Source organism: Oncorhynchus keta, unplaced genomic scaffold, assembly GCF_023373465.1.
Source record: "Oncorhynchus keta strain PuntledgeMale-10-30-2019 unplaced genomic scaffold, Oket_V2 Un_contig_1927_pilon_pilon, whole genome shotgun sequence".
Lineage (NCBI taxonomy): Eukaryota > Metazoa > Chordata > Actinopteri > Salmoniformes > Salmonidae > Oncorhynchus > Oncorhynchus keta.
In genome coordinates this window covers 21,334-45,000 of record NW_026281379.1, presented here as the reverse complement: position 1 = coordinate 45,000, position 23,667 = coordinate 21,334, and the positions used below count along the sequence as shown (strand labels likewise).

The 23,667-nt window shown below is 38.7% G+C and overlaps 1 protein-coding gene across 1 annotated transcript in view; it reads left to right on the top strand.

Moving 5' to 3' along the window:
• Positions 1-2,878: 2,878 nt before the first annotated feature.
• Positions 2,879-23,667, top strand: part of LOC118381087 (cerebral cavernous malformations protein 2 homolog) — a 38,851-nt gene continuing 18,062 nt past the window's right edge. Inside the window, exon 1 of the mRNA XM_052504461.1 lies at positions 2,879-3,172. Coding sequence (XP_052360421.1) covers positions 3,143-3,172 — 30 coding nt within the window. The 5' untranslated portion in view covers positions 2,879-3,142. The remainder of the gene's footprint in view (positions 3,173-23,667) is intronic.

Sequence of the window (23,667 nt, the reverse complement as noted above, 5' to 3'; positions counted from 1 at the left end):
ATCGGTGGGAGCTAGTGGACCAGGCGACGACACCGCCGAGCACCGCCCAGAACAGGGAGAGGAGCCAACTTCGGTGGGAGCTAGTGGACCAGGCGACGACGACCGCCGAGCACCGCCCGAACAGGGAGAGGAGCCACCTTCGGTGGGAGCTAGTAGACCAGGCGACGACGACCGCCGAGCACCGCCCGAACAGGGAGAGGAGCCACCTTCGGTGGGAGCTAGTGGACCAGTCGACGACGACGACCGCCGAGCACCGCCCGAACAGGGAGAGGAGCCACCTTCGGTGGGAGCTAGTGGACCAGGCGACGACGACCGCCGAGCACCGCCCGAACAGGGAGAGGAGCCACCTTCGGTGGGAACTAGTGGACCAGGCGACGACGACCGCCGAGCACCGCCCGAACAGGGAGAGGAGCCACCTTCGGTGGGAACTAGTGGACCAGGCGACGACACCGCCGAGCACCGCCCAGAATAGGGAGAGGAGCCACCTTCGGTGGGAGCTAGTAGACCAGGCGACGACGACCGCCGAGCACCGCCCGAACAGGGAGAGGAGCCACCTTCGTTGGGAGCTAGTGGACCAGGCGACGACACCGCCGAGCACCGCCCAGAACAGGGAGAGGAGCCACCTTCGGTGGGAGCTAGTGGACCAGGCGACGACGACCGCCGAGCACCGCCCGAACAGGGAGAGGAGCCACCTTCGGTGGGAGCTAGTAGACGAGGCGACGACGACCGCCGAGCACCGCCCGAACAGGGAGAGGAGCCACCTTCGGTGGGGAGCTAGTAGACCAGGCGACGACGACCGCCGAGCACCGCCCGAACAGGGAGAGGAGCCACCTTCGGTGGGAGCTAGTGGACCAGTCGACGACGACGACCGCCGAGCACCGCCCGAACAGGGAGAGGAGCCACCTTCGGTGGGAGCTAGTGGACCAGGCGACGACGACCGCCGAGCACCGCCCGAACAGGGAGAGGAGCCACCTTCGGTGGGAGCTAGTGGACCAGGCGACGACGACCGCCGAGCACCGCCCCAACAGGGAGAGGAGCCACCTCCGGTGGGAGCTAGTGGACCAGGCGACGACGACCGCCGAGCACCGCCCGAACAGGGAGAGGAGCCACCTTCGGTGGGAGCTAGTGGACGAGGCGACGACGACCGCCGAGCACCGCCCGAACAGGGAGAGGAGCCACCTTCGGTGGGAGCTAGTGGACCAGGCGACGACGACCGCCGAGCACCGCCCGAACAGGGAGAGGAGCCACCTTCGGTGGGAGCTAGTGGTCCAGGCTACGACGACCGCCGAGCACCGCCCGAACAGGGAGAGGAGCCACCGTCGGTGGGAGCTAGTGGACCAGGCGACAACAACCGCAGAGCACCGCCCAGAATAGGGAGAGGAGCCACCTTCGGTGGGAGCTAGTGGACCAGGCGACGACGACCGCCGAGCACCGCCCAGAATAGGGAGAGGAGCCACCTTCGGTGGGAGCTAGTAGACGAGGCGACGACGACCGCCGAGCACCGCCCAGAGCAGGAAGAGGAGCCACCTTCGGTGGAAGACGTGACAAACACAACCACCTTGAAACAACTGTGAGATGTTTTGGACCAGCATCCCTGTGGAACGCTTTCAACACACTGCAGAGTTCATATCCCAATGAATTGAGGCTGTTCTGAGAGCAAGAAAAATAGGGGTGCAGCTCAATATTAGGAAGGTGTTCATAATGTTTTGGACACTCAGTGTGATTTGGTCCACAGTGTTTTATGGTAGAAATCACCTGTAAAATACCCAGGAAAGACTGTTGTTTTGTCTATATCACTGTTTTGTTGCATTGACATTCAGAGGTTGACTTTGAATGGGAAGTAATCTAAGATGTTTCAACTCAGACAGCTTTTAGGGAAATATCTTCTCTCGTTGCGTTAAACCACAGAAGAAGAGTAACCAGCGGTTAAACCACAGAAGAAGAGTAACCAGCGGTTAAACCACAGAAGAAGAGTAACCAGCGGTTAAACCACAGAAGAAGAATAACCAGCGGTTAAACCACAGAAGAAGAGTAACCAGCGGTTAAACCACAGAAGAAGAGTAACCAGCGGTTAAACCACAGAAGAAGAGTAACCAGCGGTTAAACCACAGAAGAAGAGTAACCAGCGGTTAAACCACAGAAGAAGAGTAATCAGCGGTTAAACCACAGAAGAAGAGTAACCAGCGGTTAAAGCTGCATCAGGAGGACTACTCTGTCTGGGGTGGAAAGGTAGGTCTACTCTGTCTGGGGTGGAAAGGTAGGTCTACTCTGTCTGGGGTGGAAAGGTAGGGGGGTGGAAAGGTAGGTCCTACTCTGTCTGGGGTGGAAAGGTAGGCCTACTCTGTCTGGGGTGGAAAGGTAGGGGGGTGGAAAGGTAGGTCTACTCTGTCTGGGGTGGAAAGGTAGGTCTACTCTGTCTGGGGTGGAAAGGTAGGTCTACTCTGTCTGGGGTGGAAAGGTAGGTTCTACTCTGTCTGGGGTAGAAAGGTAGGTTCTACTCTGTCTGGGGTAGAAAGGTAGGTCTAACTTTTGAAAGGACCATACTCAGATTCCTTAAAATATCTTAGATTGAATTATTTGCAAACAGGGACAGTTTCGTTGCAAACAAGACACAGTGATTTGGCATTGGATAAATATGATAAAATGAATGAATCCCTTCCTCCCAGTCCGTGGGCCTTGTCAGTAGTATTTTTCTATTATCCCTCTTGGTTTTAATTTTTGTATCACAAAAAAATGTAAGGTGACTGATCACTTCCGCACAGTAGGTGGCAGCATGCACAAACAAAATGTGCTGAACACCATGACACCGAAGAAGAACACTCAAAATGGCGACACGGTAGAAAAGTTCATGCTGTTTTTGTCTGTTTTTATTCCCCTTATCTTTTCCATGTAGTTGTTTTAATAATAATACCAAGTCACTGCTATCTGACATAAGGAAATAAAGTGTTTTTTTGTGTTTTTTTGACAACGCGAGAATTGAATGTTATCGAAGTTACAAACTGTTATTATTCCACACATTTTATGATCACAGGAGGCCCACTCGCTATGCTATTTGTTTTTATTTTTTACTTTGGGTTGGAAATGTCAAAGATTATCAGTGTGTCTCTAAGAGAGTTGTCATGAAGAGGATCAACACTTAGAAATGGAAGAGGATGTGAAGAAAGTGAAAAAGGTACGTGACTAACTTTATTAGTTAGTTAGTTAAGTGTGGTAGAAACAGGCTTGGTTTCAGGGCGTCGTTTTTCTCTCTCTCTTGTTTCGTGATTGTCATCATTATACTTTTGTAACTGAATAAAAAACGTCACGTTATGTCGCTACAATTCTGGCCGATATTTCTCTAAATGCGCCTTGTGTCATTTCTACAAAATAGTAAATAAACGTCCTTTGCGCAGTTTATATACCGTGTCAGGGTGGTAACATTTAATGTCTTTCTCACACTTGGCCACAAAGTTAAGAAAATCTCAATGATGTCGGTAACTTGCATTTTGAAAACATCATTCATGCTCAACCAAGCTGGACTCGGGGTAGATGTAAATATACATGTGTCTTCCTCCATTTAATATGTGTTGTTACATTTAGTATGTGTTGTTACATTTAGTATGTGTTGTTACATTTAGTATGTCCTGTTACATTTAGTATGTTTTGTTACATTTAGTATGTGTTGTTACATTTAGTATGTGTTGTTACATTTAGTATGTGTTCTGTGTTGTTACATTTAGTATGTGTTGTTACATTTAGTATGTGTTTTGTGTTGTTACATTTAGTATGTGTTGTTACATTTAGTATGTGTTGTTACATTTAGTATGTGTTCTGTGTTATTACATTTAGTATGTGTTGTGTGTTGTTACATTTAGTATGTGTTGTTACATTTAGTATATGTTGTTACATTTAGTATGTGTTGTTACATTTAGTATGTGTTCTGTGTTGTTACATTTAGTATGTGTTGTTACATTTAGTATGTGTTGTTACATTTAGTATGTGTTGTTACATTTAGTATGTGTTGTTACATTTAGTATGTGTTGTGTGTTGTTACATTTAGTATGTGTTGTGTGTTGTTACATTTAGTATGTGTTGTTACATTTAGTATGTGTTGTTACATTTAGTATGTGTTGTTACATTTAGTATGTGTTGTTACATTTAGTATGTGTTCTGTGTTGTTACATTTAGTATGTGTTGTTACATTTAGTATGTGTTGTTACATTTAGTATGTGTTGTTACATTTAGTATGTGTTGTTACATTTAGTATGTGTTCTGTGTTGTTACATTTAGTATGTGTTGTTACATTTAGTATGTGTTGTTACATTTAGTATGTGTTGTTACATTTAGTATGTGTTGTTACATTTAGTATGTGTTGTTACATTTAGTATGTGTTCTGTGTTGTTACATTTAGTATGTGTTGTTACATTTAGTATGTGTTGTTACATTTAGTATGTGTTCTGTGTTGTTACATTTAGTATGTGTTGTTACATTTAGTATGTGTTGTTACATTTAGTATGTGTTGTTACATTTAGTATGTGTTCTGTGTTGTTACATTTAGTATGTGTTGTTACATTTAGTATGTGTTGTTACATTTAGTATGTGTTGTTACATTTAGTATGTGTTGTTACATTTAGTATGTGTTCTGTGTTGTTACATTTAGTATGTGTTGTTACATTTAGTATGTGTTGTTACATTTAGTATGTGTTGTTACATTTAGTATGTGTTGTTACATTTAGTATTTAGTGTTCTGTGTTGTTACATTTAGTATGTGTTGTTACATTTAGTATGTGTTGTTACATTTAGTATGTGTTGTTACATTTAGTATGTGTTGTTACATTTAGTATGTGTTCTGTGTTGTTACATTTAGTATGTGTTGTTACATTTAGTATGTGTTGTTACATTTAGTATGTGTTGTTACATTTAGTATGTGTTGTTACATTTAGTATGTGTTGTGTGTTGTTACATTTAGTATGTGTTGTTACATTTAGTATGTGTTGTTACATTTAGTATGTGTTGTTACATTTAGTATGTGTTGTTACATTTAGTATGTGTTGTGTGTTGTTACATTTAGTATGTGTTGTTACATTTAGTATGTGTTGTTACATTTAGTATGTGTTCTGTGTTGTCACATTTAGTGTGTGTTGTTACATTTAGTATGTGTTCTGTGTTGTTACATTTAGTATGTGTTGTTACATTTAGTATGTGTTGTTACATTTATTATGTGTTGTTACATTTAGTATGTGTTGTTACATTTAGTATGTGTTGTTACATTTAGTATGTGTTGTTACATTTAGTATGTGTTGTTACATTTAGTATGTGTTCTGTGTTGTTACATTTAGTATGTGTTGTTACATTTAGTATGTGTTGTTACATTTAGTATGTGTTGTTACATTTAGTATGTGTTGTGTGTTGTTACATTTAGTATGTGTTCTGTGTTGTTACATTTAGTATGTGTTGTTACATTTAGTATGTGTTGTTAGATTTAGTATGTGTTCTGTGTTGTTACATTTAGTATGTGTTGTTACATTTAGTATGTGTTGTTAGATTTAGTATGTGTTGTTACATTTAGTATGTGTTGTTACATTTAGTATGTGTTGTTACATTTAGTATGTGTTGTTACATTTAGTATGTGTTGTGTGTTGTTACATTTAGTATGTGTTGTTACATTTAGTATGTGTTGTTACATTTAGTATGTGTTGTTACATTTAGTATGTGTTGTTACATTTAGTATGTGTTGTTACATTTAGTATGTGTTGTTACATTTAGTATGTGTTCTGTGTTGTTACATTTAGTATGTGTTGTTACATTTAGTATGTGTTGTTACATTTAGTATGTGTTGTTACATTTAGTATGTGTTCTGTGTTGTTACATTTAGTATGTGTTGTCACATTTAGTATGTGTTGTCACATTTAGTATGTGTTGTTACATTTAGTATGTGTTGTTACATTTAGTATGTGTTGTTACATTTAGTATGTGTTGTTACATTTAGTATGTGTTGTTACATTTAGTATGTGTTGTTACATTTAGTATGTGTTCTGTGTTGTTACATTTAGTATGTGTTGTTACATTTAGTATGTGTTGTTACATTTAGTATGTGTTGTTACATTTAGTATGTGTTGTTACATTTAGTATGTGTTGTTACATTTAGTATGTGTTGTTACATTTAGTATGTGTTGTGTGTTGTTACATTTAGTATGTGTTCTGTGTTGTTACATTTAGTATGTGTTGTTACATTTAGTATGTGTTGTTACATTTAGTATGTGTTGTTACATTTAGTATGTGTTCTGTGTTGTTACATTTAGTATGTGTTGTTACATTTAGTATGTGTTGTTAGATTTAGTATGTGTTCTGTGTTGTTACATTTAGTATGTGTTCTGTGTTGTTACATTTAGTATGTGTTATGTGTTGTTACATTTAGTATGTGTTCTTTAGTGTGTGTTACATTTAGTATGTGTTATGTGTTGTTACATTTATTATGTGTTCTGTGTTGTTACATTTAGTATGTGTTGTTACATTTAGTATGTGTTGTTACATTTATTATGTGTTATGTGTTGTTACATTTAGTATGTGTTGTTACATTTAGTATGTGTTGTTACATTTAGTATGTGTTGTGTTGTTACATTTAGTATGTGTTGTTACATTTATTATGTGTTGTTACATTTAGTATGTGTTCTGTGTTGTTACATTTAGTATGTGTTATGTGTTGTTACATTTATTATGTGTTCTGTGTTGTTACATTTAGTATGTGTTGTTACATTTAGTATGTGTTTACTGTGTTGTTACATTTAGTATGTGTTGTTACATTTAGTATGTGTTCTGTTTTTGTTACATTTAGTATGTGTTGTTACATTTAGTATGTGTTGTGTGTTGTTACATTTAGTATGTGTTGTTACATTTATTATGTGTTGTTACATTTAGTATGTGTTCTGTGTTGTTACATTTAGTATGTGTTATGTGTTGTTACATTTAGTATGTGTTGTTACATTTAGTATGTGTTCTGTGTTATTACATTTAGTATGTGTTGTTACATTTAGTATGTGTTGTGTGTTGTTACATTTAGTATGTGTTGTTACATGTAGTATGTGTTGTTACATTTAGTATGTGTTATGTGTTGTTACATTTAGTATGTGTTCTGTGTTGTTACATTTAGTATGTGTTGTTACATTTAGTATGTGTTGTTACATTTAGTATGTGTTCTTTAGTGTTTGTTACATTTAGTATGTGTTCTGTGTTGTTACATTTAGTAGTATGTGTTGTTACATTTAGTATGTGTTGTTACATTTAGTATGTGTTATTTAGTTTGTTCTGTTACATTTAGTATGTGTTCTGTGTTGTTACATTTAGTATGTGTTGTTACATTTAGTATGTGTTACATTTAGTATGTGTTTTGTGTTGTTACATTTAGTATGTGTTCTGTGTTTGTTACATTTAGTATGTGTTCTGTGTTGTTACATTTAGTATGTGTTCTGTGTTGTTACATTTAGTATGTTTTGTTACATTTAGTATGTGTTCTGTGTTATTACATTTAGTATGTGTTGTTACATTTAGTATGTGTTCTGTGTTGTTTGTGTTGTTTAGTATGTGTTCTGTGTTGTTACATTTAGTATGTGTTCTGTGTTGTTACATTTAGTATGTTGTTACATTTAGTATGTGTTTTGTGTTGTTACATTTAGTATGTGTTCTGTGTTGTTACATTTAGTATGTGTTCTGTGTTGTTACATTTAGTATGTGTTGTTACATTTAGTATGTGTTGTTACATTTAGTATGTTTTGTTACATTTAGTATGTGTTCTGTGTTGTTACATTTAGTATGTGTTGTGTGTTGTTACATTTAGTATGTGTTCTGTGTTTGTTACATTTAGTATGTGTTGTTACATTTAGTATGTGTTGTTACATTTAGTATGTGTTGTTACATTTAGTATGTGTTCTGTGTTGTTACATTTAGTATGTGTTCTGTGTTGTTACATTTAGTATGTGTTGTTACATTTAGTATGTGTTTACATTTAGTATGTGTTGTTACATTTAGTATGTGTTCTGTGTTGTTACATTTAGTATGTGTTCTGTGTTGTTACATTTAGTATGTGTTCTGTGTTGTTACATTTAGTATGTGTTGTTACATTTAGTATGTGTTGTTACATTTAGTATGTGTTCTGTGTTGTTACATTTAGTATGTGTTGTTACATTTAGTATGTGTTGTTACATTTAGTATGTGTTTTGTGTCATTTAGTATTACATTTAGTATGTGTTGTTACATTTAGTATGTGTTGTTACATTTAGTATGTGTTCTGTGTTGTTACATTTAGTATGTGTTGTTACATTTAGTATGTGTTCTGTGTTTAGTTACATTTAGTATGTGTTCTGTGTTGTTACATTTAGTATGTGTTGTTACATTTAGTATGTGTTCTGTGTTGTTACATTTAGTATGTGTTGTTACATTTAGTATGTGTTCTGTGTTGTTACATTTAGTATGTGTTCTGTGTTGTTACATTTAGTATGTGTTGTTACATTTAGTATGTGTTGTTACATTTAGTATGTGTTCTGTGTTGTTACATTTAGTATGTGTTCTGTGTTGTTACATTTAGTATGTGTTGTTACATTTAGTATGTGTTCTGTGTCGTTACATTTAGTATGTGTTGTTACATTTAGTATGTGTTGTGTGTTGTTACATTTAGTATGTGTTGTTACATTTAGTATGTGTTGTTACATTTAGTATGTGTTCTGTGTTGTTACATTTAGTATGTGTTGTTACATTTAGTATGTGTTCTGTGTTGTTACATTTAGTATGTGCTGTTACATTTAGTATGTGTTCTGTGTTGTTACATTTAGTATGTGTTTTTTAGTATGTGTGTTGTTACATTTAGTATGTGTTCTGTGTTGTTACATTTAGTATGTGTTTTGTTACATTTAGTATGTGTTGTTACATTTAGTATGTGTTTTGTGTTGTTACATTTAGTATGTGTTCTGTGTTGTTACATTTAGTATGTGTTCTGTGTTGTTACATTTAGTATGTGTTGTTACATTTAGTATGTGTTCTGTGTTGTTACATTTAGTATGTGTTGTTACATTTAGTATGTGTTGTTACATTTAGTATGTGTTTTGTGTTGTTACATTTAGTATGTGTTGTTACATTTAGTATGTGTTGTTACATTTAGTATGTTTTGTTACATTTAGTATGTGTTCTGTGTTGTTACATTTAGTATGTGTTGTTACATTTAGTATGTGTTGTTACATTTAGTATGTGTTTTGTGTTGTTACATTTAGTATGTGTTCTGTGTTGTTACATTTAGTATGTGTTCTGTGTTGTTACATTTAGTATGTGTTCTGTGTTGTTACATTTAGTATGTGTTGTTACATTTAGTATGTGTTGTTACATTTAGTATGTGTTGTTACATTTAGTATGTGTTTTTTAGTGTTGTTACATTTAGTATGTGTTGTTACATTTAGTATGTGTTGTTACATTTAGTATGTGTTGTTACATTTAGTATGTGTTGTTACATTTAGTATGTGTTGTTACATTTAGTATGTGTTGTGTGTTGTTACATTTAGTATGTGTTGTTACATTTAGTATGTGTTGTTACATTTAGTATGTGTTGTGTGTTGTTACATTTAGTATGTGTTCTGTGTTGTTACATTTAGTATGTGTTGTTACATTTAGTATGTGTTGTTACATTTAGTATGTGTTGTTACATTTAGTATGTGTTGTTACATTTAGTATGTGTTGTTACATTTAGTATGTGTTGTTACATTTAGTATGTGTTGTTACATTTAGTATGTGTTGTGTGTTGTTACATTTAGTATGTGTTGTTACATTTAGTATGTGTTCTGTGTTGTTACATTTAGTATGTGTTGTTACATTTAGTATGTGTTGTGTGTTGTTACATTTAGTATGTGTTGTTACATTTAGTATGTGTTGTTACATTTAGTATGTGTTCTGTGTTGTTACATTTAGTATGTGTTGTTACATTTAGTATGTGTTGTTACATTTAGTATGTGTTATGTGTTGTTACATTTAGTATGTGTTGTTACATTTAGTATGTGTTCTGTGTTGTTACATTTAGTATGTGTTGTTACATTTAGTATGTGTTGTTACATTTAGTATGTGTTCTGTGTTGTTACATTTAGTATGTGTTGTTACATTTAGTATGTGTTGTTACATTTAGTATGTGTTGTTACATTTAGTATGTGTTGTGTGTTGTTACATTTAGTATGTGTTGTTACATTTAGTATGTGTTGTGTGTTGTTACATTTAGTATGTGTTGTTACATTTAGTATGTGTTGTTACATTTAGTATGTGTTGTTACATTTAGTATGTGTTGTTACATTTAGTATGTGTTGTTACATTTAGTATGTGTTGTGTGTTGTTACATTTAGTATGTGTTCTGTGTTGTTACATTTAGTATGTGTTGTTACATTTAGTATGTGTTGTTACATTTAGTATGTTCTGTTTGTTACATTTAGTATGTTTTGTTACATTTAGTATGTGTTCTGTGTTGTTACATTTAGTATGTGTTGTTACATTTAGTATGTGTTGTTACATTTAGTATGTGTTGTTACATTTAGTATGTGTTCTGTGTTGTTACATTTAGTATGTGTTGTTACATTTAGTATGTGTTCTGTGTTGTTACATTTAGTATGTGTTGTTACATTTAGTATGTGTTGTTACATTTAGTATGTGTTGTTACATTTAGTATGTGTTCTGTTTTTGTTACATTTAGTATGTGTTGTTACATTTAGTATGTGTTGTTACATTTAGTATGTGTTGTTACATTTAGTATGTGTTGTTACATTTAGTATGTGTTCTGTGTTTCTGTTACATTTAGTATGTGTTGTTACATTTAGTATGTGTTCTGTGTTGTTACATTTAGTATGTGTTGTTACATTTAGTATGTGTTGTTACATTTAGTATGTGTTGTTACATTTAGTATGTGTTGTTACATTTAGTATGTGTTCTGTGTTGTTACATTTAGTATGTGTTGTTACATTTAGTATGTGTTCTGTGTTGTTACATTTAGTATGTGTTCTGTGTTATTACATTTAGTATGTGTTTGTGTTGTTACATTTAGTATGTGTTCTGTGTTGTTACATTTATTATGTGTTGTTACATTTAGTATGTGTTGTTACATTTAGTATGTGCTGTTACATTTAGTATGTGTTGTTACATTTAGTATGTGTTCTGTGTTGTTACATTTAGTATGTGTTCTGTGTTGTTACATTTAGTATGTGTTCTGTGTTGTTACATTTAGTATGTGTTCTGTGTTGTTACATTTAGTATGTGTTGTTACATTTAGTATGTGTTGTTACATTTAGTATGTGTTCTGTGTTGTTACATTTAGTATGTGTTCTGTGTTGTTACATTTAGTATGTGTTTACTGTGTTGTTACATTTAGTATGTGTTCTGTGTTGTTACATTTAGTATGTGTTCTGTGTTGTTACATTTAGTATGTGTTCTGTGTTGTTACATTTAGTATGTGTTCTGTGTTGTTACATTTAGTATGTGTTCATGTATGTTGTTACATTTAGTATGTGTTCTGTGTTGTTACATTTAGTATGTGTTGTTACATTTAGTATGTGTTCTGTGTTGTTACATTTAGTACGTGTTCTGTGTTGTTACATTTAGTATGTGTTCTGTGTTGTTACATTTAGTATGTGTTGTTACATTTAGTATGTGTTCTGTGTTGTTACATTTAGTATGTGTTGTTTACATTTAGTATGTGTTCTGTGTTGTTACATTTAGTATGTGTTCTGTGTTGTTACATTTAGTATGTGTTGTTACATTTAGTATGTGTTGTTACATTTAGTATGTGTTGTTACATTTAGTATGTGTTCTGTGTTGTTACATTTAGTATGTGTTGTTACATTTAGTATGTGTTGTTACATTTAGTATGTGTTGTTACATTTAGTATGTGTTCTGTGTTGTTACATTTAGTATGTGTTGTTACATTTATGTATTCTGTGTTGTTACATTTAGTATGTGTTCTGTGTTGTTACATTTAGTATGTGTTCTGTGTTGTTACATTTAGTATGTGTTCTGTTACATTTAGTATGTGTTGTTACATTTAGTATGTGTTGTATGTGTTGTTACATTTAGTATGTGTTGTTACATTTAGTATGTGCTGTTACATTTAGTATGTGTTGTTACATTTAGTATGTGTTTTTGTTACTGTATGTGTTGTTACATTTAGTATGTGTTGTTACATTTAGTATGTGTTCATTTAGTGTGTTACATTTAGTATGTGTTGTTACATTTAGTATGTGTTGTTACATTTAGTATGTGTTCTGTTACATTTAGTATGTGTTGTTAGACATTTAGTATGTGTTGTTACATTTAGTATGTGTTGTTACATTTAGTATGTGTTGTTACATTTAGTATGTGTTCTGTGTTGTTACATTTAGTATGTGTTGTTACATTTAGTATGTGTTGTTACATTTAGTATGTGTTGTTACATTTAGTATGTGTTCTGTGTACATTTAGTATGTGTTCTGTGTTGTTACATTTAGTATGTGTTGTTACATTTAGTATGTGTTCTGTGTTGTTACATTTAGTATGTGTTGTTACATTTAGTATGTGTTCTGTGTTGTTACATTTAGTATGTGTTCTGTGTTATTACATTTAGTATGTGTTCTGTGTTGTTACATTTAGTATGTGTTCTGTGTTGTTACATTTAGTATGTGTTCATTTGTGTTGTTACATTTAGTATGTGTTGTTACATTTAGTATGTGTTCTGTGTTGTTACATTTAGTATGTGTTCTGTGTTGTTACATTTAGTATGTGTTCTGTGTTGTTACATTTAGTATGTGTTCTGTGTTGTTACATTTAGTATGTGTTCTGTGTTGTTACATTTAGTATGTGTTGTTACATTTAGTATGTGTTCTGTGTTGTTACATTTAGTATGTGTTGTTACATTTAGTATGTGTTCTGTGTTGTTACATTTAGTATGTGTTCTTTAGTGTGTTGTTACATTTAGTATGTGTTCTGTGTTATTACATTTAGTATGTGTTCTGTGTTGTTACATTTAGTATGTGTTCTGTGTTGTTACATTTAGTATGTGTTCTGTGTTGTTACATTTAGTATGTGTTGTTACATTTAGTATGTGTTCTGTGTTGTTACATTTAGTATGTGTTCTGTGTTGTTACATTTAGTATGTGTTGTTACATTTAGTATGTGTTCTGTGTTGTTACATTTAGTATGTGTTGTTACATTTAGTATGTGTTCTGTGTTGTTACATTTAGTATGTGTTCTGTGTTGTTACATTTAGTATGTGTTGTTACATTTAGTATGTGTTCTGTGTTGTTACATTTAGTATGTGTTCTGTGTTGTTACATTTAGTATGTGTTCTGTGTTGTTACATTTAGTATGTTGTTACATTTAGTATGTGTTTTGTGTTGTTACATTTAGTATGTGTTTTGTTACTGTGTTGTTACATTTAGTATGTGTTCTGTGTTGTTACATTTAGTATGTTGTTACATTTAGTATGTGTTGTTACATTTAGTATGTGTTGTTGTTGTTACATTTAGTATGTGTTTTGTGTTGTTACATTTAGTATGTGTTGTTACATTTAGTATGTGTTGTTACATTTAGTATGTGTTGTTACATTTAGTATGTGTTGTTACATTTAGTATGTGTTGTTACATTTAGTATGTGTTGTTACATTTAGTATGTGTTTTGTTTAGTATGTGTTGTGTGTTGTTACATTTAGTATGTGTTGTTACATTTAGTATGTGTTGTTACATTTAGTATGTGTTGTTACATTTAGTATGTGTTGTTACATTTAGTATGTGTTGTGTACATTTAGTATGTGTTGTTACATTTAGTATGTGTTCTGTGTACATTTAGTATGTGTTGTTACATTTAGTATGTGTTGTTACATTTAGTATGTGTTCTGTGTTGTTACATTTAGTATGTGTGTTGTTACATTTAGTATGTGTTGTTACATTTAGTATGTGTTATGTGTTGTTACATTTAGTATGTGTTGTTACATTTAGTATGTGTTTTGTGTTGTTACATTTAGTATGTGTTGTTACATTTAGTATGTGTTGTTACATTTAGTATGTGTTGTTACATTTAGTATGTGTTGTTACATTTAGTATGTGTTGTGTGTTGTTACATTTAGTATGTGTTCTGTGTTGTTACATTTAGTATGTGTTGTTACATTTAGTATGTGTTTTGTGTTGTTACATTTAGTATGTGTTGTTTGTTACATTTAGTATGTGTTGTTACATTTAGTATGTGTTGTTACATTTAGTATGTGTTTTGCATATGTTGTTACATTTAGTATGTGTTGTTTTTGTTACATTTAGTATGTGTTGTTACATTTAGTATGTGTTGTTACATTTAGTATGTGTTGTTACATTTAGTATGTGTTGTTACATTTAGTATGTGTTTGTGTTGTTACATTTAGTATGTGTTGTTACATTTAGTATGTGTTGTTACATTTAGTATGTGTTGTCACATTTGTTACAGTATGTGTTGTTACATTTAGTATGTGTTGTTACATTTAGTATGTGTTCTGTGTTGTTACATTTAGTATGTGTTGTTACATTTAGTATGTGTTCTGTGTTGTTACATTTAGTATGTGTTGTTACATTTAGTATGTGTTGTTACATTTAGTATGTGTTCTGTGTTGTTACATTTAGTATGTGTTGTTACATTTAGTATGTGTTGTTACATTTAGTATGTGTTCTGTTTTGTTACATTTAGTATGTGTTCTGTGTGTTACATTTAGTATGTGTTCTGTGTTGTTACATTTAGTATGTGTTCTGTGTTGTTACATTTAGTATGTGTTGTTACATTTAGTATGTGTTCTGTGTTGTTACATTTAGTATGTGTTCTGTTTTGTTACATTTAGTATGTGTTTTACATTTAGTTTGTGGTGTTGTTATCCATTTCATGTATGTTTACTGTGTTGTTACATTTAGTATGTGTTCTGTGTTGTTACATTTAGTATGTGTTGTTACATTTAGTATGTATTCTGTGTTGTTACATTTAGTATGTGTTCTGTGTTGTTACATTTAGTATGTGTTCTGTGTTGTTACATTTAGTATGTGTTCTGTGTTGTTACATTTAGTATGTGTTGTTACATTTAGTATGTGTTCTGTGTTGTTACATTTAGTATGTGTTGTTACATTTAGTATGTGTTGTTACATTTAGTATGTGTTGTTACATTTAGTATGTGGTCTGTGTTGTTACATTTAGTATGTGTTCTTTAGTATGTTTGTTACATTTAGTATGTGTTCTGTATGTGTTGTTACATTTAGTATGTGTTCTGTGTTGTTACATTTAGTATGTGTTCTGTGTTGTTACATTTAGTATGTGTTCTGTGTTGTTACATTTAGTATGTGTTCTGTGTTGTTACATTTAGTATGGTATTTATTAGTTTGTGGATGTTCCTCATCCATTTCATGTATGTTTTACGAATTAGAGTTTTGTATGATATGTGTTAGGAATTTAAATTGGTTGTGGCCTCAACTTCAGTACTACAGGATAGATCCTGAATGTGACGCAGCGGTCTAAGGCACTGCATCTCAACACTACAGACACCCAGGTTCGAATCCAGGCTGTATCACAACTGGCCGTGATAGGGAGTTCCCATAGGGCAGCGCACAATCGGCCCAGCGTCGTCCGGGTTTGGCGGTGTATGCCGTCATTGTAAATAAGAATTTGTTCTTAACTGAGTTGCCTAGTTAAATAAAAATACAAAATATAATAATAATAATAATAATAATAAACACATTAATATTACTGAATATCCTGGTATGGCACAAGGTCATTATAAAGGTATGCCAATCTGGATATTGCCCAAGTCTACTGTAAAAAAAATATATATATATAAACTTTGACTCTGGGTGTATGTTTCCTGTGATCGCAGTCATATTTTTAATGGGGAAAGGGTTCTTGGTGTCAACTGTCATTGAGCAGGTCACTTTCGCAGATGTTCTTCTCTTTCTCTCTCTCATCTGAAAGGAAGGGGTGTCAAGGAGAGGATTGACAGTAGGGGTGTGTTTATAGGTTTGACAGTAGGGGTGTGTTTATAGGTTTGACAGTAGGGGTGTGTTTATAGGGTTGACAGTAGGGGTGTGGTTATAGGGTTGACAGTAGGGGTGTGTTTATAGGTTTGACAGTAGGGGTGTGTTTATAGGGTTGACAGTAGGGGTGTGTTTATAGGGTTGACAGTAGGGGTGTGGTTATAGTGTCAGCTGTCAAGGAGAGGGTTGACAGTAGGGGTGTGGTTATAGTGTCAGCTGTCAAGGAGAGGGTTGACAGTAGGGGTGTGGTTATAGTGTCAGCTGTCAAGGAGAAGGATGGACAGTAGGGGTGTGTTTATAGTGTCAGCTGTCAAGGAGAGGGTTGACAGTAGGGGTGTGGTTATAGTGTCAGCTGTCAAGGAGAGGGTTGACAGTAGGGGTGTGGTTATAGTGTCAGCTGTCAAGGAGAGGGTTGACAGTAGGGGTGTGGTTATAGTGTCAGCTGTCAAGGAGAGGGTTGACAGTAGGGGTGTGGTTATAGTGTCAGCTGTCAAGGAGAAGGATGGACAGTAGGGGTGTGGTTATAGTGTCAGCTGTCAAGGAGAGGGTTGACAGTAGGGGTGTGGTTATAGTGTCAGCTGTCAAGGAGAAGGATGGACAGTAGGGGTGTGGTTATAGTGTCAGCTGTCAAGGAGAAGGATGGACAGTAGGGGAGTGGTTATAGCGTCAGCTGTCAAGGAGAGGGTTGACAGTAGGGGTGTGGTTATAGTGTCAGCTGTCAAGGAGAGGGTTGACAGTAGGGGTGTGGTTATAGTGTCAGCTGTCAAGGAGAGGGTTGACAGTAGGGGTGTGGTTATAGTGTCAGCTGTCAAGGAGAGGGTTGACAGTAGGGGTGTGGTTATAGTGTCAGCTGTCAAGGAGAAGGATGGACAGTAGGGGTGTGGTTATAGTGTCAGCTGTCAAGGAGAGGGTTGACAGTAGGGTTGTTGTTATAGTGTCAGCTGTCAAGGAGAAGGATGGACAGTAGGGGTGTGGTTATAGTGTCAGCTGTCAAGGAGAGGGTTGACAGTAGGGGTGTGTTTATAGCGTCAGCTGTCAAGGAGAAGGATGGACAGTAGGGGAGTGGTTATAGCGTCAGCTGTCAAGGAGAGGGTTGACAGTAGGGGTGTGGTTATAGCGTCAGCTGTCAAGGAGAAGGATGGACAGTAGGGGTGTGGTTATAGCGTCAGCTGTCAAGGAGAAGGATGGACAGTAGGGGTGTGGTTATAGCGTCAGCTGTCGAGGAGAAGGATTGGCAGTAGGGGTGTGTTTATAGGTTTGACAGTAGGGGTGTGTATATAGTGTCAGCTGTCGAGTAGAAGGATGGACAGTAGGGGTGTGGTTATAGCGTCAGCTGTCGAGGAGAAGGATTGGCAGTAGGGGTGTGTTTATAGGTTTGACAGTAGGGGTGTGTTTACAGTGTCAGCTGAGTGTCAGCTGAGAAGGATTGGCAGTAGGGGTGTGTTTATAGTGTCAGCTGTCAAGGAGAAGGATTGGCAGTAGGGGTGTGTTTATTGACAGTAGGGGTGTGTTTATAGTGTCAGCTGTCATAGAGAAGGATTGGCAGTAGGGGTGTGTTTATTGACAGTAGGGGTGTGTTTATAGTGTCAGCTGTCAAGGAGAAGGATTGGCAGTAGGGTGTGTTTATAGGTTTGACAGTAGGGGTGTGTTTACTCTCCTTCCAGACCCATATCAAACATCTCAATCCAAAGTTAAATCTAGAATTGGCTTCCTATTTCGCAACAAAGCATCCTTCACTCATGCTGCCAAACATACCCTCGTAAAACTGACCATCCTTCCAATCCTCGACTTTGGCGATGTCATTTACAAAATAGACTCCAATACCCTACTCAACAAATTGGATGCAGTCCATCACAGTGCCATCCGATGAATCGGGGCTGATGAATCGGGACTGATGAATCGGGGCTGATGAATCGGGGCTGATGAATCGGGGCTGATGAATCGGGACTGATGAATCGGGACTGATGAATCGGGGCTGATGAATCGGGGCTGATGAATCGGGGCTGATGAATCGGGACTGATGAATCGGGGCTGATGAATCGGGACTGATGAATCGGGGCTGATGAATCGGGACTGATGCGAATCAGTGAATCATTCTATCTGTGGTCTGCAGTCTCATTCACAGTAGACACTTGGCAGGCAGAGTTTCATCTTCTGAATCGTTCTCTCTCTGAATCGTTCTCTCTTCTGAATCGTTCTCTCTCTGAATCGTTCTCTCTCTGAATCGTTCTCTCTCTGAATCGTTCTCTCTTCTGAATCGTTCTCTCTCTGAATCGTTCTCTCTCTGAATCGTTCTCTCTCTGAATCGTTCTCTCTTCTGAATCGTTCTCTCTCTGAATCGTTCTCTCTCTGAATCGTTCTCTCTTCTGAATCGTTCTCTCTTCTGAATCGTTCTCTCTCTGAATCGTTCTCTCTCTGAATCGCTCTCTCTCTGAATTGTTCTCTCTTCTGAATCGTTCTCTCTGAATCGTTCTCTCTTCTGAATCGTTCTCTCTCTGAATCGTTCTCTCTTCTGAATCGTTCTCTCTCTGAATCATTCTCTCTCTGAATCGTTCTCTCTCTGAATCGCTCTCTCTTCTGAATCGTTCTCTCTTCTGAATCGTTCTCTCTCTGAATCGTTCTCTCTCCTGAATCGTTCTCCCTCTGAATCGTTCTCTCTCTGAATCGTTCTCTCTTCTGAATCGTTCTCTCTTCTGAATCGTTCTCTCTCTGAATCGTTCTCTCTTCTGAATCGTTCTCTCTTCTGAATCGTTCTCTCTCTGTCACTACAAGGAGTCTTATTATTTATATTTAATCAGTTGATGATCCTCACGTGGAACAAGAAAGTGTTTTCGTTTCACTTGAAGGAGTTGTGCACATGTTTCCCTCTCTGGTTGACACACAGACATGGATGTTTCCCCCTCTGGTTGACACACAGACATGGATGTTTCCCCCTCTGGTTGACACACAGACATGGATGTTTCCCCCTCTGGTTGACACACAGACATGGATGTTTCCCTCTGGTTGACACACAGACATGGATGTTTCCCTCTCTGGTTGACACACAGACATGGATGTTTCCCTCTCTGGTTGACACACAGACATGGATGTTTCCCTCTCTGGTTGACACACAGACATGGATGTTTCCCTCTCTGGTTGACACACAGACATGGATGTTTCCCTCTGTGGTTAAGGCTGCTGGAGGGTGAAGGGAGTAGGGTGAAGGGAGGAGGGTGGAGGGAGGAGGGTGAAGGGAGGAGGGTGAAGGGAGGAGGGTGAAGGGAGGAGGGTGAAGGGAGGAGGGGAGGGTGAAGGGAGGAGGGTGAAGGGGGAGGGTGAAGGGTGGAGGGAGAAGGGGGAGGGTGGAGGGTGAAGGGAGGAGGGTGAAGGGGGAGGGGGAGGGTGAAGGGGGAGGGAGGAGGGTGAAGGGGAGGGTGAAGGGAGGAGGGTGAAGGGAGGAGGGAGGAGGGTGAAGGGAGGAGGACTTACATAAACCAGACAGGAAGTTACACTGCTTTCTGTCGTCTGCCCACACTACACTCCAACCGGGAACTTGCCTACCATCTTTTTATCCAGTCTTGTTTCCTCGTTCCTCGCTGTAGCCGTAACTCTCTCGTCCTTTGTGTATTGAGATTAGCGAGGTGGGGGAAAGGTTTAAGCCTGGGAAGGCGTTGTTAGGTGGTGGTCATCATCTGAGTCCACACGAGGGGTATTTCCTGTCCTGTCCTTTTGTTTGATCCTGCCGAACCCAGAGTGTCCTCTATATATTTAGTGTATGCCAGGCTTTTAACTCCGTCGTCATCACCAGACCTCACCGACTCTGATCCTGAAGAAACTTCTAGATGGCCTGCAGATCTTGATTAGGCCTAGTTATGAGCAGTTGGTTTGCTGAATAAAGTTTTTTTTTATTTAATTTTTTTTTTATTTTCTTTGCTGCGCAGGAACAAAAGTCTGTATACCCTGGCATGGTCACAAACCACTGTGCTTGGGAGAGTGGATTGGAGGGTGTTGTTGAAAGTGCCTGTGAAGAAACAGACAGTGCTATGTATTCCACGAGACAGAAACAGTAGTGTCTGATGCTGTCCACTAGATGGTGCTGTTGTATAGATTCAGACTACCTGTCTGGAAAACCGTTGGCTGCATGTTAATGCCAGTTAGTGTTTATTCCCTATGTAAGGGCACTACTTTTGACCAGGACACATAGGGCTTCCCCTAGGGCTTCCCATAGGGCTCTGGTCAAAAGTAGTGCCCTTTATAGGGAATAGGGCTGTAGTGTAAAATAGTGCACTATACAGGGAATAGGGTGCCATTTGGGAAGCAAGCAGTGTAGCCTTCACAGGTCGGTAGCAGGGTGTTAATACGGGCCAGTAGCAGGGCGTTTATATGGGCCAGTAGCAGGGTGTTTATACTGGCCAGTAGCAGGGTGTTAATATGGGCCAGTAGCAGGGTGTTTATATGGGCCAGTAGCAGGGTGTTTATATGGGCCAGTAGCAGGGTGTTTATACGGGCCAGTAGCAGGGTGTTAATACGGGCCAGTAGCAGGGTGTTTATACGGGCCAGTGGCAGGGTGTTAATACGGGCCAGTAGCAGGGTGTTTATACGGGCCAGTAGCAGGGTGTTTATACGGGCCAGTAGCAGGGTGTTAATACGGGCCAGTAGCAGGGTGTTTATATGGGCCAGTAGCAGGGTGTTTATATGGGCCAGTAGCAGGGTGTTTATATGGGCCAGTAGCAGGGTGTTAATACGGGCCAGTAGCAGGGTGTTAATACGGGCCAGTAGCAGGGTGTTAATATGGGCCAGTAGCAGGGTGTTTATATGGGCCAGTAGCAGGGTGTTAATACGGGCCAGTAGCAGGGTGTTAATACGGGCCAGTAGCAGGGTGTTTATACGGGCCAGTAGCAGGGTGTTAATACGGGCCAGTAGCAGGGTGTTTATACGGGCCAGTAGCAGGGTGTTTATACGGGCCAGTAGCAGGGTGTTAATACGGGCCAGTAGCAGGGTGTTAATACGGGCCAGTAGCAGGGTGTTTATACGGGCCAGTAGCAGGGTGTTTATACGGGCCAGTAGCAGGGTGTTTATATGGGCCAGTAGCAGGGTGTTTATACTGGCCAGTAGCAGGGTGTTTATATGGGCCAGTAGCAGGGTGTTTATATGGGCCAGTAGCAGGGTGTTTATATGGGCCAGTAGCAGGGTGTTATGCGGGCCAGTAGCAGGGTGTTAATACGGGCCAGTAGCAGGGTGTTATCGGGCCAGTAGCAGGGTGTATTACGGGCCAGCGGGGGGGTGTATTACGGGCCAGCAGGGGGTTGTTTTACAGGCCAGGGGGTGTGTGTATTACGGGCCAGGGGGTGTGTATTACGGGCCAGGGGGGGTGTATTACAGGCCAGGGGGTGTATTACAGGCCAGGGGTGTGTCTATTACAGGCCAGGGGGTGTATTACAGGCCAGGGGGTGTATTACGGGCCAGGGGTGTGTGTATTACTACAGGCCAGGGGGTGTGTGTATTACAGGCCAGGGGGTGTGTGTTACAGGCCAGGGGGTGTATTACAGGCCAGGGGGGTGTATTACGGGCCAGGGGGTGTGTGTATTACTACAGGCCAGGGGTGTGTGTATTACAGGCCAGGGGGTGTGTGTATTACAGGCCAGGGGGGGGGATGTATTACGGGCCAGCAAGGGGGGGGGGGTGTATTACGGGCCAGCAGGGGGGGTAATAAGGTAACCTCAGTATGCTGCACACATACATTGACGTACAGTTGAAGTATGAAGTTTCCATACACCTTAGCCAAATACATTTAAACTCAGTTTTTCACAATTAATGACATTTAATCCTAGTAAAAATTCCCTGTTTTTTGTCAGTTAGGATCACCACTTTATTTTAAGAATGTGAAATGTTAGAATAATAGTAGTGTGATTTATTTCAGCTTTTATTTATTTCATCACATTCACAGTGGGTCAGAAGTTTACATACACTCAATTAGTATTTGGTAGCATTGCCTTTCAATTGTTTAACTTGGGTCAAACGTTTTGGGTAGCCTTCCACAAGCTTCCCACAATAAGTTGGGTGAATATTGGCCCATTTCTCCTGACAGAGCTGGTGTAACTGAGTCAGGTTTGTAGGCCTCCTTGTTGGCACACGCTTTTTCAGTTCTGCCCACAAATGTTCTATAGGACTGAGGTCAGGGCTTTGTGATGGCCACTCCAATACCTTGACTTTGTTGTCCTTCTGCCATTTTGCCAAAACTTTGGAAGTATGCTTGGGGTCATTGTCCATTTGAAAGACCCATTTGCGACCAAGCTTTAACTTCCTGACTGATGTCTTGAAATGTTGCTTCAATATGTCCACATCATATATCCTCATGAAGCCATCTATTTTGTGATGTGCACCAGTCCCTCCTGCAGCAAAGCACCCCCACAACATGATGCTGCCACCCCCGTGCTTCACGGTGGGGTTGGTGTTCTTCTGCTTGCAAGCCTCCCCCTTTTTCATCCAAACATTACGATGGTCATTATGGCCAAACAGTTCTATTTTTGTTTCATCAGACCAGAGGACATTTCTCCAAAAAGTACAATCTTTGTCCCCATGTGCAGTTGCAAACCGTAGTCTGGCTTTTTTATGCCGGTTTTGGAGCAGTGGCTTCTTCCTTGCTGTGCGGCCTTTCAGGTTATGTCAATATAGGACTCGTTTTACTGTGGATATAGATACTTTTGTACCTGTTTCCTCCAGCATCTTCACAAAGTCCTTTGCTGTTGTTCTGGGATTGATCTGCACTTTTCGCACCAAAGTACGTTCATCTCTAGGACAGAATGCGTCTCCTTCCTGAGCGGTATGACGGCTGCGTGGGCCCATTATACTTGTGTACTATTGTTTGTACAGATGAACGCGGTACCTTCAGGTGTTTGGAAATTGCTCCCAAGGATGAACCAGACTTGTGGAGGTCTACAATGTTTTTGTCTGAGGACTTGTTTGATTTCATTTAATTTTCCCATGATGCCAAGAAAAGAGGCACTGAGTTTGAAGGTAGGCCTTGAAATACATCCACAGGTACACCCCCAATTGATTCAAATGATGTCAATTAGTCTATCAGATGCTTCTAAAGCCATGACATAATTTTCTGGAATTTTCCAAGCTTTTTAGAGGTCGACCGATTTAAAGTGCTATGTAAATAGCCTTTAAAACGTCACTCGCTCTGAGACTTGCAGTAGTTGTTCCCCTTGCTCTGAGACTTGGAGTAGTGGTTCCCCTTGCTCTGAGACTTGGAGTAGTGGTTCTCCTTGCTCTGAGACTTGGAGTAGTGATTCCCCTTGCTCTGATACTTGCAGTAGTGGTTCCCCTTGCTCTGAGACTTGGAGTAGTGGTTCCCCTTGCTCTGAGACTTGGAGTAGTGGTTCCCCTTGCTCTGAGACTTGGAGTAGTGGTTCCCCTTGCTCTGAGACTTGCAGTAGTTGTTCCCCTTGCTCTGAGACTTGGAGTAGTGGTTCCCCTTGCTCTGAGACTTGGAGTAGTGGTTCCCCTTGCTCTGAGACTTGGAGTAGTGGTTCCCCTTGCTCTGAGACTTGCGGTAGTTGTTCCCCTTGCTCTGAGACTTGGAGTAGTAGTTCCCCTTGCTCTGAGACTTGGAGTAGTGGTTCCCCTTGCTCTGAGACTTGCAGTAGTGGTTCCCCTTGCTCTGAGACTTGGAGTAGTGGTT